Consider the following 14,914-nt stretch of genomic DNA (forward strand, 5'->3'; position numbering starts at 1 on the left):
AGATTTCAGGCTGAACTGGAGTCCTTGTGGACCCTCCCTTCTTCTCCCTCAGGCAAAATGCTTTGAAATGTCATTGTGTTCTTATTTCTTCCCATTCTTTTTCCTACCACCCCATTTCACAGTCTGCTCTCTCCTTGTCCTCTCCACCCTCTTCCCCATACACAGTCCAGCCCCAGCTGCAGCACGGGATGGGTGGAACTGTGTGGGGTCAGCCTGGGGAGTCCTGGAAAACATTTGTTTTCCAGGCCTCTCAGTGACATATGTGCCAGCACTGACTTTTATACAAATTTATTTATTTCTAGTTAATATTCTACTGCCAAAGCAGTTCCCAGAAAGGGTTCCCTGTAGGTGGTGGGAGAGGGAGTGAGTGGCAGGGGAGATGCCAAACCCTTTGGGGTGGATTGCACGCTGGCTGGCTGCTGTGGGCTCTGCTGAGCACGGGGCCATTTGCTTTTAATAAGGGCTTTTGGAGTGGGAGGCATCAGGTCCAGGTTGTGCACAGGGTGAGCTGTGGGGAGGCTGAAGCTGCTGTGTTAGAGGCTGTCACACTGCTGGCCGGCCTGCCCTCCCTGCCCTGCCCGTGCCCCTCTGGCTCCCTGTCTCCTCCCTGCCCTGGGATTTGAGCAGGGGCACTCCAGCATCTCCTGCCATGGTCCTGGTTGGGCTGAACCACCCCCCGGCTGGAAACAGCTCCGGGCTGCTGGGCAGTGGGACGCTGCTGGCACACAGTCCCTGCTCGCCTCTCTGTGCCAGAACAGCCAGAGAGGGGCTCCCCTTCCCCGGGGTCCTTGGCACCCTGCTCCTCCTCTACAGTGGGCGACTAGAAAAGCAGAAAGGAAAGTGTCCCTCCCCTGAGGGCAGTGGCGGGGGCTCTCCCCGGCGCTGGCTCACTCGCAGGGATCCCCGCTCTGTGCCCGCCGGGCCGCCTCGCGCTCGCTCAGCAGGTACGTGTCGATGAACACGAAGAGCTCGTCGGGGCTCACCGGGGAGATGTAGCGCTCGCGGTCGGTGCCCGCCTTGTCCAGCAGCACCGCGTTGAAGTGGGAGCGCGTGAGGTGCAGGAAGCGCCTGCAGGTGCAAGGGGGGTCGCTGCTCAGGGCTGGGGGCATGCACTGAGGGCTGAGCCTGCCCACCTCTTGCAACCATGCTCAGATCCCCCAGGAGTGGGGGCTCCCATCTCTTCCTCGGGGCTATGAGCCCTGGGAAGCTCTGGTGATACTGCATTCAGACTTGCAGGGGGGTCCCCCTATTGCACGAGCCCCTTTGGTGCAGCAGAAAGGGGCTGTTCATGAACCCAAGTGCAACCTCATGCTTTGCCATTCCTAGAGGCATTCCCTGTCCCCTCAAACAGGCACCTGGCTCTGCAGGACAGCCCCCTGTCTCCCTACCTGAGCTCCTCGATGATGCCGAGGGACAGGCGGTGCTCCCGGATGCGTCCCACCTCGTGTGGGGGCTGCCCCACCAGCTCGACGGTGGTGACGTGGCGCAGGTCCAGCCCGCAGGCAGCTTGCTGTGTGGGAGGGGGACAGTGAGGGGCTGCTGGATGTGGAGGTGGGGAGGCAGGCAGCAGGAAGGTCTCCTCACCTGCAGCATGGAGATCTGCATCTTGTAGTAGCGGTTTGAGGGGTCGGGGGCTGAGATGACAAAGAGGCGGCGTTTCTCATGGAACTGATCCAGCAGGCTGGCGGCTGAGTTCACATCCGTGTTGATCTGCATGGCTGGGGTAAGAGACAAGTGTGGGGGGAGTTGCCATCGTGGCCCCCATCACCCCTTTGACCCATCAGGCAGCATCCCCCGAAGCGCAGGGCATCGGCAAGGGCAGCTCCTGCCCTGCCCGCACCACTTACGTGCACAAAGGGGCTGGGAGCCCGTCCACTGCTGGGTGGACTGGCAGACCCGCAGGGAGGTGCCCTGGCGCTCGTAGCCCCCGTCGCACAGATACTCGCAGGTGGCACCGTAGTTGTTGCCGTCGGAGGTGCAGGAGATGTACCCGTTCTGCGGAGGCTTCAGGACAGGGCAGCGCCTCACTGCACGGAGGGAAGCTGGCTGAGGGCTGGGGCTGATGGAGCGCAGCCCCAGCAGTGGGTGTGGAGCCTGGAGCTGGGGGGAGCAGCAAGCGGCCCCACGGGAGCCCTCTCACCTTGGACACGGATGCTGAACTTGCAGCTGGCTCGGTTGTAAGCCTGGTCGTGGGCGGTGTAGCGGATCACATGCTCTCCTTCAGGGAATTCGGAGCCGGGCTCCGGGCCCCGCAGCATCACCCTGCGCCCAACAGACGGGTTTCCCCATCAGCATCCCGGGCAGGGGCACCCGGCACGGCCTCCAGCCCTCGCTGGCAGGGCCTGCAGCACCTCTGCCCTCACCTCTTGATGACTCCGTCAGCAGAGTCCCTCACGCGGGGAGGGTCCCAGTAGACAGTGGCAGTCAGTTTGCCTGGCTCTGCGATGCGCTGCCGGGAGTCTGGACAGCGGATCTTGGGAGGCTCCATATCTGCCCAGAGGGAGGAGAGGGACTCATGGAACCTGTGGATATCTTAGCTGAGCTATGAGAACGAGGCACCAGCCCCGGTGTTGAACCACCCCAGGGACCTCGGAGCCATTTGGACCTGCTGTAAAGCCAGCGCTGAGTGCCCCAGTCCCGGGCTGGTGCCAGTGCTTCAGGGCTAATGGCACTGCGGGGAGCAGCAGGGACAGGGGTCCCAAGGGAGGAAGGTGCAGGGAATGTCCGGGTTGGATGTGAGGTGACACCTGCAGACACCCCAGGAATGAGCAATCAGCCCCTGCGTGCCCCAGCAGCGTGGGGGGAGAATTTACCTACACAGATTGGCTCGCTCCCGCTCCAGTGCCCATCCTCCATGCAGACGCGACTCCGGTCACCTTCCAGCTGGTAGCCGGGCAGGCAGGTGTAGTCACAGCGGGAATCCATCTGCACGCCTGCTGAGCACACGTAGGAGCCCCGCAGCACCGCTGGCAGCACGTGGCACCGGATTTCTGGGATAGAGAGAGCAAAGAGGGGAGGGAAGCGGCTGCCGGCCATGCGAGTGGGCCGAGCACCCCGGACTGGCCGCGGTGGCTGCCTGTGGGGATGCTGGCAAGGCAAGGGCCGGGGACACTCACGTCGGCAGTACGCCATCCCGGACCAGTGGCGGCTGGGCAGGCACTGGACAGCACTGGGACCCACCAGCCGGTACCCGCGGGTGCAGCTCAGCTCGCAGCGTGTCCCCAGGCTGCTGCGGTAGGAGCTGCCCCGGGGCGAGTAACAAGTGGCCTCTCCGCGGTGGATGTTGAGCGTGGCGCACCACTGGGGCACTGCGGGAGAGCAGGGAGGTGACAGAGGAACCTGCCGTGCCTCGGTTTCCCCATGAGGACCCAAAGGATGGGTTGGGTGCTGTTACCTCTACGGTAGTCCAGGGCAGGCTCAGGGGGGGGTTCTTCTGCGTACACCTCGTTGGTGTGACTCTCCAGGTAGTAGCCAGACCCTGGGGAGGAGGGAAGAGACGAGCAGGCTGCGGGGTAGCTCGTGGCTGCAAAACGTCCCGCAACTCCAGACAAGCGACCCCAGCCCTGGGCAGACCCTGTCCTTGGGACTGCTGTCAAGGGTTAAGCCGGGCAGACCGCGAGCCCAGTCCCGAGCGACATGGTGTGCCCTGGCACCAGCCGCAGACTAAACAGCGGCAGGAGCAGCCGTGGTTGTGGCAGGAAACGGGTGCTGGCGCGGAGTGGGCTGGCACCGACCCCCAGCTTCGTGCTGCCGGGAAGTCCTTCCACCCGCTCCCATGGCACCATCACTGCCACGGGGCATCCCAAGGGAAGGAAGAAAGCTGCCCTTTCCTGCCCATCCCCTCACCAAGGCAAGGGATGGTGAGCACGCTGCCCGGCCGGGGCTGGTGGGGATGCAGCCTCTTGCCCGTGCTCCAGGGAAGGATGAAGCTGCTGAAGGGGCTTGGCCGGAGACGCTGGCCCCACGCCACCCGTGCTGCGCAGAGGGGCCCCACGGACGGGGCGAGGACAGCCCTGCGCCATCCTTGCGGGCCGCCCCCGGGCGCGCACCGTGCCTTCATGGGCAAGGTACTCGCCGGCGGGGAGGGACCCGTGCAGGGGGAGAGGGCTGACGTCCTTGCCCGCGGCCCCTCGGCGCCTCGGCCGGCCGCGGCATTCCCCAGCACTGAGCTCACGTTTCCGCCGCGTTTCCGCTGGCCCCCGCCAGCGCTGCCCCCTCCTCGCCGCCAGCCCAGCCCACCGCGCTCCCCTCCGCCGTGGCGGGGATGCTCGGCCCGGGAAGGGACCCCAGGCACAGCGGCAGCCCCGCCGTGGCTGCACCCAATCTCCCCTTGTCTCTGCTCTGGGTTTTGGGAAGGGGATATCCGCCAGGGCCAACCCGAGCAGAAGCCCCGCCGTCACGGGTAGGAAACTCCATTACGAATCTTTCCAACATGAACTTTACTATGGAGCTTCCCACTCGTTTTCACAAAGCGTTTGTCCTGCTGCTATTTTCACACGCTGCCATGGATGCCTCGGGGAGCAGAGGAGCAGGGATGGTACCCATGGGGGCGGCAGTGGGGATGCGTCCGTGACCGGCTGAGCAAAGGTGTTTTCCGGGGGGGCTGCCAAGACTCCCCCCGGGGTCGTGGGGACGGAGTGCACTGTGTCCCCGCAGGTAGATGCGCCATTTAATGGTGATGTTTCCTTCTACTGCAAGCGCTGCCTTTTCCTTCTCACCTGGGGCCAGCTCAGCCCCGGCTGCACCGGGCAGGAGCATCCCCAGCCAGGCGTGCTGGCAGCATGGCCAGGGAAGGTGGAAACCACCTCAAACAAGGCTTGTGACGTGGTGGTCCAGCCGTGGCTGGGTTGGGACTGTGTGCTCCATCCAGCAAACATCTGCCGGCCGATGGCCCCCGTGGGAGCAGAGAGTCAGCGGGAAACTGCGCTCCCGCAGGCGGGGGTGTGAGGAAGAGAGGCTGGTTTTCTACTCCTCCCTGGATGAGTATCCCAGCATCTCCTCCATTCCTCCCTGCACCCACAGCTCGCCCGCACAGCACCCCATGCCCTCCGTCACTGATGCTCTCCTGGCACCGCTGTACCCAGGCACCCTCCATCCCTTCCCAGCACGAGCCCTCAGCAGGAGCAGAGCCGCACAGGTTGCCACCCCCAGGAGCCCCGCTGTGCCCGCACAGCCCGGCACTCACCTTCATGCCACGTGGATGACACCAGCCTGGCAAGGACAACCAGCAGGATGGGGGCTGCCTCCTGCGCCATCCTGGGGAGCCGGGGTGGGCAGCCCGCCTGTCGTGCGGAGTCCGGGAGCGGCCGTGAGCCCTGGCGAGGATGGAGACGAGCTGGAGGCAGGATGACGGCCCCCTCTGTCGCCTTGTCACTGCACAGATGTCTGTCCCTCCTGCCTGGCTGCTCTGCTTGTGCTGAGCAAACTTACTTTCCCCCTTAGCTGCCCATCCCAAACATTCAAAAGCCGTGAGTCAGGCCCAAAATGATGAGATTGTAAAAAATAATAAATCCCAGGATCGCCCGTTTTCCAACGCGCCTCCTGCTTCTCCGGGGCTTTAAAAGGTTGTAAGAGGTTTTCTTCTGCAAGCAGAAGAGCCAGAAGCCTGTTTAGACACAGGAGAGAGCCAAACCGAGCCTGTGCCAGCCCTGACGGGCTCCGGGAACGGGGGCCTGCAGAGACGAGCACAAAACCGCAGGAGCCAGGTCCCCTTTCCCACCTCTCGCCAGGAGGGAGGGAGAGACCCCGCTGCAGACGGGAAGGCTCCGGAACCGCTCCCGGGGCAAGCGCTTGCAGCTGGGGTCTGTTTCCCTGCTGAAGTTCAGCCCCCGCGAGGCAGAGGCACCGCAGTGCCTTTGTCAGGACCCGCTGCCCCGCAGCCCGCGGTGCTGGGGTCGGGCGGGAGGCACGGCAGGAGCTGGAGCCACCCGGGATTTGGGCTCGGGGGCACGGGACCGCGTGGGCAAGGAAAAGCGGGCCACGAGCCTGGCACGGACAGGTAGGAGCGCTCGCGTGGGGTGTGCAGAGGAGGATGTGCTGCTGTCTCAATGGGCTAATTATGTAGCGGCCAGGCTGGTGAGCGCGCTAATTAATAACCCGCTGTCCTGGGCAGGGCAGGGCAGGCGGGAGGCCCTGTGTGGGGCTGCTGCTACCGATTGTGGGGAGCCCACAGCCCCCGCAGCCCGGACACATGCCCGGGAGGGCTCGCCCCGCGGAGGGCAGGAAGCCCGGCGCTCGTTAGCATGGCGGTAATGCCATGTGCTGGGGCGCGGGGTGGCTGTCCCGCTGGACACCTGGACAGGGGGTGGGGCACGCTAGGGCTGCATCAGCAGAGCAGGGACTGGCTGGCACCGGGCAGGAGGTGGCACGGGACAGGCGGGGGGTGGCACCGGGGAGGCAGGGAATGATGGCATGGGTCGGGCAAGGGGTGGCACAGGGTAGCACGGGGCAGGCGGGAGGTGGCAGCGGGTGGCACCAAGCAGGTAGGAGGTGGCATGGGAGAAGCAGGAGGTGGCACAGGGGAGGCAGTGGGTGGCACTGGAGAGGGAATGACACGGGCTAGGCACGGAGTGGCACCGGACAGGGGGTAGTAGGGAAAGGCACGGGGTGGCACCGGCCAGGCAGCAGATGATACCGGACAGGAGGTGACAGAGGACAAGCAGGGGGCGACACCGGACAGGAGGTGACACCGAACAAGGGGGTGTCCCAGGACGGGGGGTGTCCCGGGACGGGGGGTGTCCCGGGACGGGGGGTGTCTCAGGACGGGGGGTGTCCCTGGACAGGGGGTGTCCCTGGACAGGGGGTGTCATTGGACAGGGCGCCCCCTGTGGGAGGAGGGGGGAGTAGCACCGCGCCTGCTGGCGCGCTCGGCCCTTTCCGTGAGCACTCGGGCACGTCCGGTGGGGGGCGGGGCCGGAGGCGTGTCGGGGGCGCGTTCCCGAGGCCCCGCCCCGCCCCGTCCTGGCCCCGCCCCGCCCCGGCCCGTCCTGGCCCCGCCCCGCCCCGGCCCGTCCTGGCCCCGCCCCGGCCCGTCCTGGCCCCGCCCCGCCCCGGCCCGTCCTGGCCCCGCCCCGCCCCGGCCCGTCCTGGCCCCGCCCCGGCCCGTCCTGGCCCCGCCCCGCCCCGGCCCGTCCTGGCCCCGCCCCGCCCCGGCCCGTCCTGGCCCCGCCCCGGCCCGTCCTGGCCCCGCCCCGCCCCGGCCCGTCCTGGCCCCGCCCCGTCCTGGCCCCGTCCCGCCCCGGCCCCGCCCCGCCCCGGCCCGTCCTGGCCCCGCCCCGGCCCGTCCTGGCCCCGCCCCGCCCCGCCCCGGCCCGTCCTGGCCCCGCAGTCGCCCCGCCCCGGCCCGTCCTGGCCCCGCAGTCGCCCCGTGTCGGCCATGGCGTCCCCGTCGCGGCGGCTGCAGACGAAGCCGGTCATCACCTGCCTCAAGAGCGTCCTGCTCACCTACACCTTCGTCTTCTGGGTAAGCGCCCACCCTACCCCCCGGCAAGTCGCGGCCGCGCCGCTCTGTCGCGACAGTCGCGAGCCACTGCGGCTTTCCCCTCTCCCCACCAGGTGTCGGGCATTGTGCTGCTGGCCGTGGGCATCTGGGGCAGGGTGAGCCTGGCCGTCTACTTCTCCCTGTTGGACGAGAAAGCCACCAATGTCCCGTTCGTCCTGGTGGGCGCTGGCACCGTCGTTGTCCTCCTGGGCACCTTCGGCTGCTTTGCCACCTGCCGCGGCAGCACCTGGATGCTCAAGCTGGTGGGTGGCCTGGGACAGGGTGGGATGGAGCCCCATCCTCTCCTGATCCATCCCGACCCATCCCGACCCATCCCGAAACATCCCATCCTACTCCTGTCTGATCTCATCCCAACCCTACCCTGTCCCGTCCTGTCCTACCCCATCCCATCCACCCCCTCCCATCCCACCCTTTCTGCCCGCAGTATGCAATGCTCCTGTCCCTCATCTTCCTCATCGTCCTGGTGGCCGCCATCGTGGGGTTCGTCTTCAGGCACGAGGTGAGTCTGGGTGGCCACTGCTGCCTCCCAGTGCTGCAGAGTGAGTTTGAGGCTGCTTTTAACCCAAGGGCAGTTGCAGATGTCACTGGAGGGACGGAGGTGCTGCTTGGGAGCGGTGCTTAGTTTAGTGAAAATGGGGGTAAACCAGCACAAGGAGCAGCTTGGTCCCTGTAAGGACCCAGAAGGACAAGCCTGGGTGCAGGGTCAGCCCAGCACAGCACGCTGTCCCTCCATCAGAGCAGGCAGAGTAGCCCTGGACTGTAATTTCTGGCTTTGGTCTATCTTCTGCAATAATTTCAGTAATTAAAGCTCCTCGGAGGGTTCCTGTGCTGCGGAGCAGCCTGCTTGGGAGGGAGCTGGCACGGCGCAGGTCCGTGTTATTACAGGCAGCATCCCTGCTGCCACAGTGCAGCCAGCCTGCCCTTTAATACAGCCTCTAATTGCCTGGTGGCTGGGAAATGTCTGCTGGCCGTGGCTGGAGTCATTCCTGCCATCACCGAGCGGTGACTAACGCGGGGACGCGGGTCCTGCGGGGCAGGAGGGGACGGCACCGCTGCTGAGACCTCTCTCTTACAGATAAAGACAAACTTTGAGAGTAACCTGAACCTGGCCTTGGAGGATTACAACGTGACCGCGGACCGGCACAGCGAGGCCGTCGACACCATCCAGAGAACGGTGAGAGCCCCAGGCTGGCGTCTGGCTGCCAGCAGGTGGGAATGCTCTCCTTGGCCCAGGGTGTTCCCTTGGACCTCTGGGGCATTGGCATCCCAGTCACAGGCTTTGGAATTTGGCAGATGCTGGGTGAGATGGGCAAGGGTAGGGGAGCCATGGCAGTGATGGTGGGATTGGGGTCAGTTCCCTGGTGTGACCAGGTTCCCCAAATGTGCTTCCCACTCCAGCTGCACTGCTGCGGGGTGCAGAACTATTCTGACTGGGAGAGGACTGAATACTTCAGCCGGAGGGGCATCCCCCGGAGCTGTTGCAAGAACCAGAACGACTGCTCGGAGGAAGATCTGAAAGACCCAAACAAGGCAAAGCTTAAAGTGTTTGTGGATGTAAGTTAAGCTCAGAAAAATCCGCCTGCCAGTTCTGGAGATGGGGAGGGCAGGGACGGGTGTGTAGAGAAGGGCTAGTCTGTCCCTGGCCAGCTTGAAAGGAGAACTGCCCTATTGATGCAGATGTTCAGTGGCCCAGGGACTCTCTGGAGTGGAAGTGGGGTAAGGGTATGGAGTCCTCCCTTCTATCTGAGGTTCCCCTACTCCTTCCTTTGAGATCAGGGACCAGCCAGACCCAAGCACTGGCCTTTGGGGATGGTGTTTTGAAGAGCAGGTGAGTAAGGAAGTAGTTTCCAGTGAAGTTTGTTTCGGCAGTGCTGACATCTCCCATCGGTGCAAAGTCCTGACCCGGTGGTGAGTGTGCCCTCATCAGCGGGGATGGCTGAGTGATGCAAGGAGCGTTCCTCTGATGAGTCACCTTGCTCAGGCTGGGAGCAGCCCAAGGGCAGTGCTCCCCTTGATAAGGCATCTGGGCTGGGAGACTGGCTGGGGCAGCCCTGATAGGGAAATGGCTCTGCTGAGGTCTGGTGGGAGGGGGGCAGCCAGGACCCCCCTGCTGCCTGCACAGGAGCATCTTCCCCTGGAGCTGCTGGTGCTTTGGGGAGGAGCTGGTTTGTACTCCTGGGGGAGGAGTACTCCAGGTGCTTACTTTGCCCCCTCTGCAGGGTTGTTTTTTCCTGGTAACATCAACAATGGAGTCCAAAATGAGCGTTGTGGCCGGAATCTCCTTTGGCATCGCGTGTTTCCAGGTAAATCTCCCTTGTCTGGCTTGGGAGGAGTGCAGAGTGACGCTAGCATGTCTCCAGAGGTATTTAATTCCGGTGCAAAGTCTGGTGTTTACAAAAGGCACGGTTGGTTTCAGCCAGGGAGGAGCAGCTACTGTGTGGATTCCCCTTGGGTTTAATCTGCCTGCTGTGCAGGGCCCAGTCTCTTACACCCAGGGCTGAAGCCACAGCTCTATTTCCTTGAGCCCAGGTTTATTTGGAAAGAGTTCCTCTCTGAAACAACCGACTTCAAGGAAAAAAAAAGGGAGATGGACAAACTCTCTGCGCCTGCTGTTGGCAGGGATCAAATTTGCGCCCTTCCTTTTCCTGCCCACCCACCACTGTTATCAGGAAGGTGTTTTGGCATCGCTTCTGTGTGGTGGGGTCCCTGTGAGTGCCCGTGGGGCACCACCTGTGCTGGTGGGCGACCGCCCCACAGGCTACCCTCCCCTGCCATTGCGTCCTCTCCCTCCCGCTCCCCAGTGTCTCCTTCAGTTTATCCTGCAGGACGCTTCCTGCAGGAGCTGCAGCAGCAGCGTGCTCGGCAGCCCCAGCCCCGGCAGGAAACGGGAGGCCCCTGCCCCCAGCTCAGCCACGCCGGGCACTGACGCCGTGCTGGGCTTTCCCGAGGTGCCGAGGGCTGTCTCGGGATGTGGGATGTGCAGCTGGCCTCCTGCTGGCCTTGGCTTTGGAGGGGCTCACATTCTGCCTCCCCTTGACCCGGCACGCACAGGCCGTGGTGTGAGTGCCAAGGCGCCGGGACCACGGGCTGCCTGCGCCGGCCTGGGGAGCAGGAACCCCGCCAGGATGTTCAGCTGTAATGAGCTCGTCACTGTGTGCTTCCCGTGAGGGATGGACTGAACTGGGGGAGAGGTGGGAGCTCACAGCCTTTGGCTGCAGCTCAGGCTGCTGAATGCTTCGGGAGAGCCGGAGCCGCTCTGCTGTGCCCGGCTGCTCGCCCCGCTCCTCTCCTCGGCTGGGCTGGTCTCGCTCTGGGCTACTGAGATGTGGCTGATACGGGAATGGTGAACTGGACACACACTCCCAGCTGCAACATTATCTCAGCTGATGGCATGCTTGGGAACTGTAACCAGCTCCTAGCTTTTATTGCCTCTTCAGCAAGCTTGGCTGAGTCATGCATCTGACAGGGACACGTTGTGCTGATGTGCCTCCAACTTTGCTTGTGGAGGTCAGTCAGGGAGGATCTGGCCCTGCAGTCTGCACAGGTGCTGGGAGGCTCTGTTGTGATAGCAGAGCATGTTGTGATAACAGTACCTTCCTGATGTGAGAACAGCAGCCTTGCTTCCCCACTGTCCTTGCAACAGGGAGAGGTGCTGCCACTCTCCGGTGGCTGTGTAATTGGCTGTGACACTCCTGATATCTGTGTAATCTCTGCAATTACTGTAAAACAGTACATGCTTCATGAAGCAAAATGTAACAGGATGGGACCTGGAGCATCCCTTGTGAGGAGCTTGTTTAGTTGGTGCCTGACAGATCTGGTGCAGCAGCCACTTTCGGTGATTCTGAAGCAGGGTGCAGCAGCCCTTGCTGTGGTCTGTAAACCCCACTGTCCATCCTTGGATTTCATAAAGCCCTGGATCAATTTGTCAGGTTTTCTCCTGAAAACACCTCTCCCTGGTGTGGCTACCTCTGACATGTGGGGTTTGTTTTTTCTCTTTTTCAGTTGATCGGCATCATTCTCTCCTGCTGCCTGTCCCGGTACATCACGAACAATCAGTATGAGATGGTGTAGCTGGCCCTCAGCGCTCTGTGCCTGTGGCTCGGTATGTCTGTAAGCTTGGTGGGCTGCCTCTGCCCCCCTGGCTGCTGCTGGTCACCCCTGGGGTGGGGGTACCATGTGTGGGGGGTGTGGGATTGGAGGGTACCTGCAAGGCCATGTCTGCTGTGTCATTTTACCCTGTGTATAAACCCATCCTGTCTGTTAACTCTGCTGTGTGCGTTGCAGGGAATGGCTGGGGAGGAGGCCTCCACCTCCAGTTTTCCTCTGGATGCCGCATCGTGAAATCTTGCTTTGAACTGACTGATCTTCTTCTCAAATAGCTCATAGAAAGGAGTGCAGCAGCTGTCCTGGTGCACTCAGGGACTTGTCCTGACACTACTCTGCTGTGCCACTGCCTGGGATAATTGGAGTAGCTGTGGTGGCTGCAGCCAGGGCGCTCCTCTGGGTGCTGCGGCCCCTGGCCCTTTCCCCGAGTGCCCCACTGTGCTGAACAGACCGTGCTGGTGGCCTCTTGGGTGTCCCAGTGCTCATCTTCAGTGCCTCCATTGGGAAAGAGATGCTTCCCCTTCCCTCTGGCAGCCCCTTGATGTCCTCTCGCTCTCCAGACACGGTTGTTCTTGAGATAGGGCTGTTAAAACGCAGTCCTGCCTGCCTGAAGCCTTGGCTCAGCAAGGTTGTTGCCAAGCTGTCTCATCCCTCCCCTGGGTTTTATATACTTTTTTATAGTTGTACTTCTTTAAGTACAGGCTGTAGTGGTTCTTTGTAAGCTGTAGCGAGGTTTGGTGATGTAGCTCCTGGTGCCTTTACCTTGGTAGGTGTCCTTGCACCGATTCAGCTGTGACTTGATTGTCAGTATTATATGCTGCTTCAACTCATTTTATGTATTGAGTAGAATTCTTTTGTCCTGAGACACAATAAATACTAAGATATTTTACTCTATGAAACCTCCTTGACTTTTCTTTTCATGTCCTGGGAATTCCTCTTCTTGAAGAGCAGCAAGTCCCCCCAAGGGTGATCCGCTCACTCTGGGCCAGCCAGGAACCTGTGCCCATTGCAGCTTGCATTCCTCCAACGTGCACTGGTGCACTTGGGCTTGCAAATAACATCTGTAATTGAATTTTCTTCATAACCGGGGTTGTGTAACCATGCTGGAGCAGAGGGCCTGGAGCACTCCAGCCCAGGAGCCGTGGGTAAATTCAGCCCAGTGTGAACATGTGCATCCTCGGCCTGCTGGCTGCTGGCTCGGAGCAAAGGGCAGGGCAGTGTCAGGCCCCAGCTGCTCCCCAGGGCAAGAAATGTGGATTTAAGCTTTTGATTTCATTTGTTACTTCTCATTTTTGGGCTGTTTTGTCAGCAAGCCTCTGCCTTTGTGAGCCTGGTGCTGCGGTGCTGCAGTGAAGCACCTCCCTGCCAAGCTTGGGGGATTTTTGGGTCTCAAGCACCGACCTCAAATGAGTTGTGTCTGCCTGGATGCAGGGCTGCCTGTTCTGTTCCTAGAGGGAGGAGGCAGGTGTAAACAGAGCAGTGAAGCCATGGTAGCAGTGGTGGCCCTTTGTCAGTGTCACCCCTCTGGCAGACGCTGCCTCGGCGCTGGGTGAGCTGCCCCAGCCCAACAATGACCCCGTACGGGCCAGCCTCACTGCTGACGGAAGAGCCTGGAGGGAAACACCCAAAATCCTCCTGTTGCATTTAACCCAGGTGAGTAAATCAGACTGTTGTCAGCTCCTGGCTGGCTGAAAGCCTCCTGGCTTGGGATGGCGAGGCAGAATGCGTCAGAGCATGGAAGCCAGGCTGGAGATTGGCTGACGACAATGAACGGATGGATGGAGACAGGGCAGGGGCATGTGAGAAGCAGGAACAGATTTGGATAAACCCATTGTCATCTTAAAGCCTGCACAGAGGGAAGGACCCTGCCCCTGCCTCCGCAGGCAGATTCCTTCCTGGGGCAGCTGGTGGAGGTGATGCCAGGTGGTTGGGGATGGTTCTGGGAGAGGGTGGCATGAGGAACCTGGAGGTTTCCAAGCAGCTGCCCAGCTGGGAAACCAGCATGGGTTGTGCCAACCTGGGGAATGTGGAGGCTTGTGCAGCCTGCTCATCCCCACAGGCAGCAAAAGCACTGCAGCCATCAGAGGGTGTGGGTCTTCCCTGGTTAAATAGCACTTATGTAGACAGCTCACTCTAATTTGGAGAGACATTCTGTAGGTACAGGCATGTGCTGCGGGAGGTGCCAGGCACACTGGGGACACTGATGTCCTGGCAAAGGCATTGGGTGCACCTTGGTCACCTCTCTGGACATCCTGAGCAGGGACAGAAGCATTGCTGGCTGGCCCCAGGGCTTTGGTTTCTTGCAACAGCTGTGGCTGGGTGGGTTTCACACATCCCCCCGCTGTGTTTGAACCTCCCCTCTCAGTGGGGTAAAGGTCTCAGGGGATTTGTCAGAAACACTTGGTGTCCCCAAGGCTGGTTGGTGTCCCTTGGGATGCCATGTGGGGAGCTCTGCTGCACCGTGTTCCCGGTGTTTTAACCACATTGTCAGTGCAGCCGTGAACAGGGAGGAAGAGAACTGCCCTTAAAATATGCTCACATCCCCATGGGAGCTGCGGGGTTGTGACAGGGGTCTGGCAGCCCTGGGAACACCACATCTGGCACCTGTCTCTGCTCCCTCCCCTGTCTGTATGTTCTGGCTATGGCAGCGTGCACTCCCTTGGTGACGCTGAGAGGGCTTTGCCTGGTGACACCTGCAGGATGTCAGAGCTCCTCAGCAGCAGCTGCCTCCCTGGGATGAAATCTGGAACCTGGGTTTGGCATGAGCCCCAAGGTCATGGGCAGAAGAAGTCTGCCCAGGGGTGCACGGGGATTTTGGTGTAAGCCGCCAGCCCTGCGGCAGGCAGTGTCGTGCTCAGGGCAGCTGCAGTGTCAAGGACTTCCTTCTTCCCTCCTGCCATTCAGGTGTTGCCCATTTGTTGGTGACAGGGCTGGGGACAGCTGGTGGCACTTGGGGTCCTCCACAGGAGTGGACTCCCTCTGACTTTGGCTGCTCGGCTCCTCAGGGAGCTCCTTGTGCCAGCTTCTCCCTGTACCTGTGCTGCGCACAAGTCCAGAGGGGCTGGTGGCACCCTGAGCTGTCAGTAACAACTACTGAACACGTCAGAGCATGCTGGAACAGAGGGTCAGGACATGCCGAACAGCCACCAGCACCATCAGGGAGCAAATTAGGCACGTCTGCACGTTCCCAGTGAGGCGAGCGCTGGCGGTGCCCGTACCTGAGTTATGGATGCTCCTGACGAGGCAGCCACGCAATTAGATCACTTCTCAGACCCATTAAGCATCAGACTGAGACTAAATGACTTTCCA

General features: G+C 61.8%; 2 protein-coding genes across 3 annotated transcripts; one reads left to right on the top strand and one right to left on the bottom strand.

The window, feature by feature from the left end:
* Positions 1-272: 272 nt before the first annotated feature.
* Positions 273-5,814, bottom strand: SRPX2 (sushi repeat containing protein X-linked 2). The gene is made up of 10 exons (XM_048319387.1): positions 5,186-5,814; positions 3,395-3,478; positions 3,117-3,308; positions 2,814-2,990; positions 2,364-2,490; positions 2,141-2,262; positions 1,848-2,027; positions 1,585-1,718; positions 1,389-1,510; positions 273-1,068 (listed from the first exon to the last, which is right to left on the bottom strand). Exons 1-10 carry the CDS (start codon positions 5,253-5,255, stop codon positions 888-890), a joined length of 1,389 nt encoding a protein of 462 aa, XP_048175344.1. The 5' UTR covers positions 5,256-5,814; the 3' UTR covers positions 273-887.
* Positions 5,815-7,334: 1,520 nt separating this feature from the next.
* Positions 7,335-12,499, top strand: TSPAN6 (tetraspanin 6). Of its 2 annotated transcripts, XM_048319315.1 has the most exons (8): positions 7,335-7,462; positions 7,555-7,743; positions 7,926-8,000; positions 8,577-8,675; positions 8,900-9,055; positions 9,721-9,804; positions 11,504-11,603; positions 11,786-12,499. In XM_048319315.1, the coding sequence occupies exons 1-7, from the start codon at positions 7,376-7,378 to the stop codon at positions 11,570-11,572; spliced, it is 759 nt and encodes a 252-aa protein (XP_048175272.1). In that variant the 5' UTR covers positions 7,335-7,375; the 3' UTR covers positions 11,573-11,603; positions 11,786-12,499. The 2 variants fall into 2 exon arrangements, with proteins under 2 accessions (XP_048175272.1, XP_048175273.1); XM_048319316.1 differs by lacking the exon at positions 7,926-8,000.
* The last annotated feature ends 2,415 nt before the right edge of the window (positions 12,500-14,914 follow it).

The sequence above is a fragment of the Corvus hawaiiensis genome, chromosome 14, assembly GCF_020740725.1.
Source record: "Corvus hawaiiensis isolate bCorHaw1 chromosome 14, bCorHaw1.pri.cur, whole genome shotgun sequence".
NCBI classification, from domain to species: domain Eukaryota; kingdom Metazoa; phylum Chordata; class Aves; order Passeriformes; family Corvidae; genus Corvus; species Corvus hawaiiensis.

Bases quoted from the DNA above. Each gene is read 5' to 3' on its own strand.
- SRPX2 (XM_048319387.1), bottom strand. From the start codon at position 5,255: ATGGCGCAGGAGGCAGCCCCCATCCTGCTGGTTGTCCTTGCCAGGCTG. The intron at 2,991-3,116 runs GTGAGTGTCCCC...TCTCTATCCCAG, and splicing joins CGGGATGGCGTACTGCCGAC to AAATCCGGTGCCACGTGCTG. The intron at 1,511-1,584 runs GTGAGGAGACCT...CCTCCCACACAG, and splicing joins TGCAGATCTCCATGCTGCAG to CAAGCTGCCTGCGGGCTGGA.
- TSPAN6 (XM_048319315.1), top strand. From the start codon at position 7,376: ATGGCGTCCCCGTCGCGGCGGCTGCAGACGAAGCCGGTCATCACCTGC. The intron at 7,463-7,554 runs GTAAGCGCCCAC...TCTCCCCACCAG, and splicing joins CCTACACCTTCGTCTTCTGG to GTGTCGGGCATTGTGCTGCT. The intron at 9,056-9,720 runs GTAAGTTAAGCT...CCCCCTCTGCAG, and splicing joins AGCTTAAAGTGTTTGTGGAT to GGTTGTTTTTTCCTGGTAAC.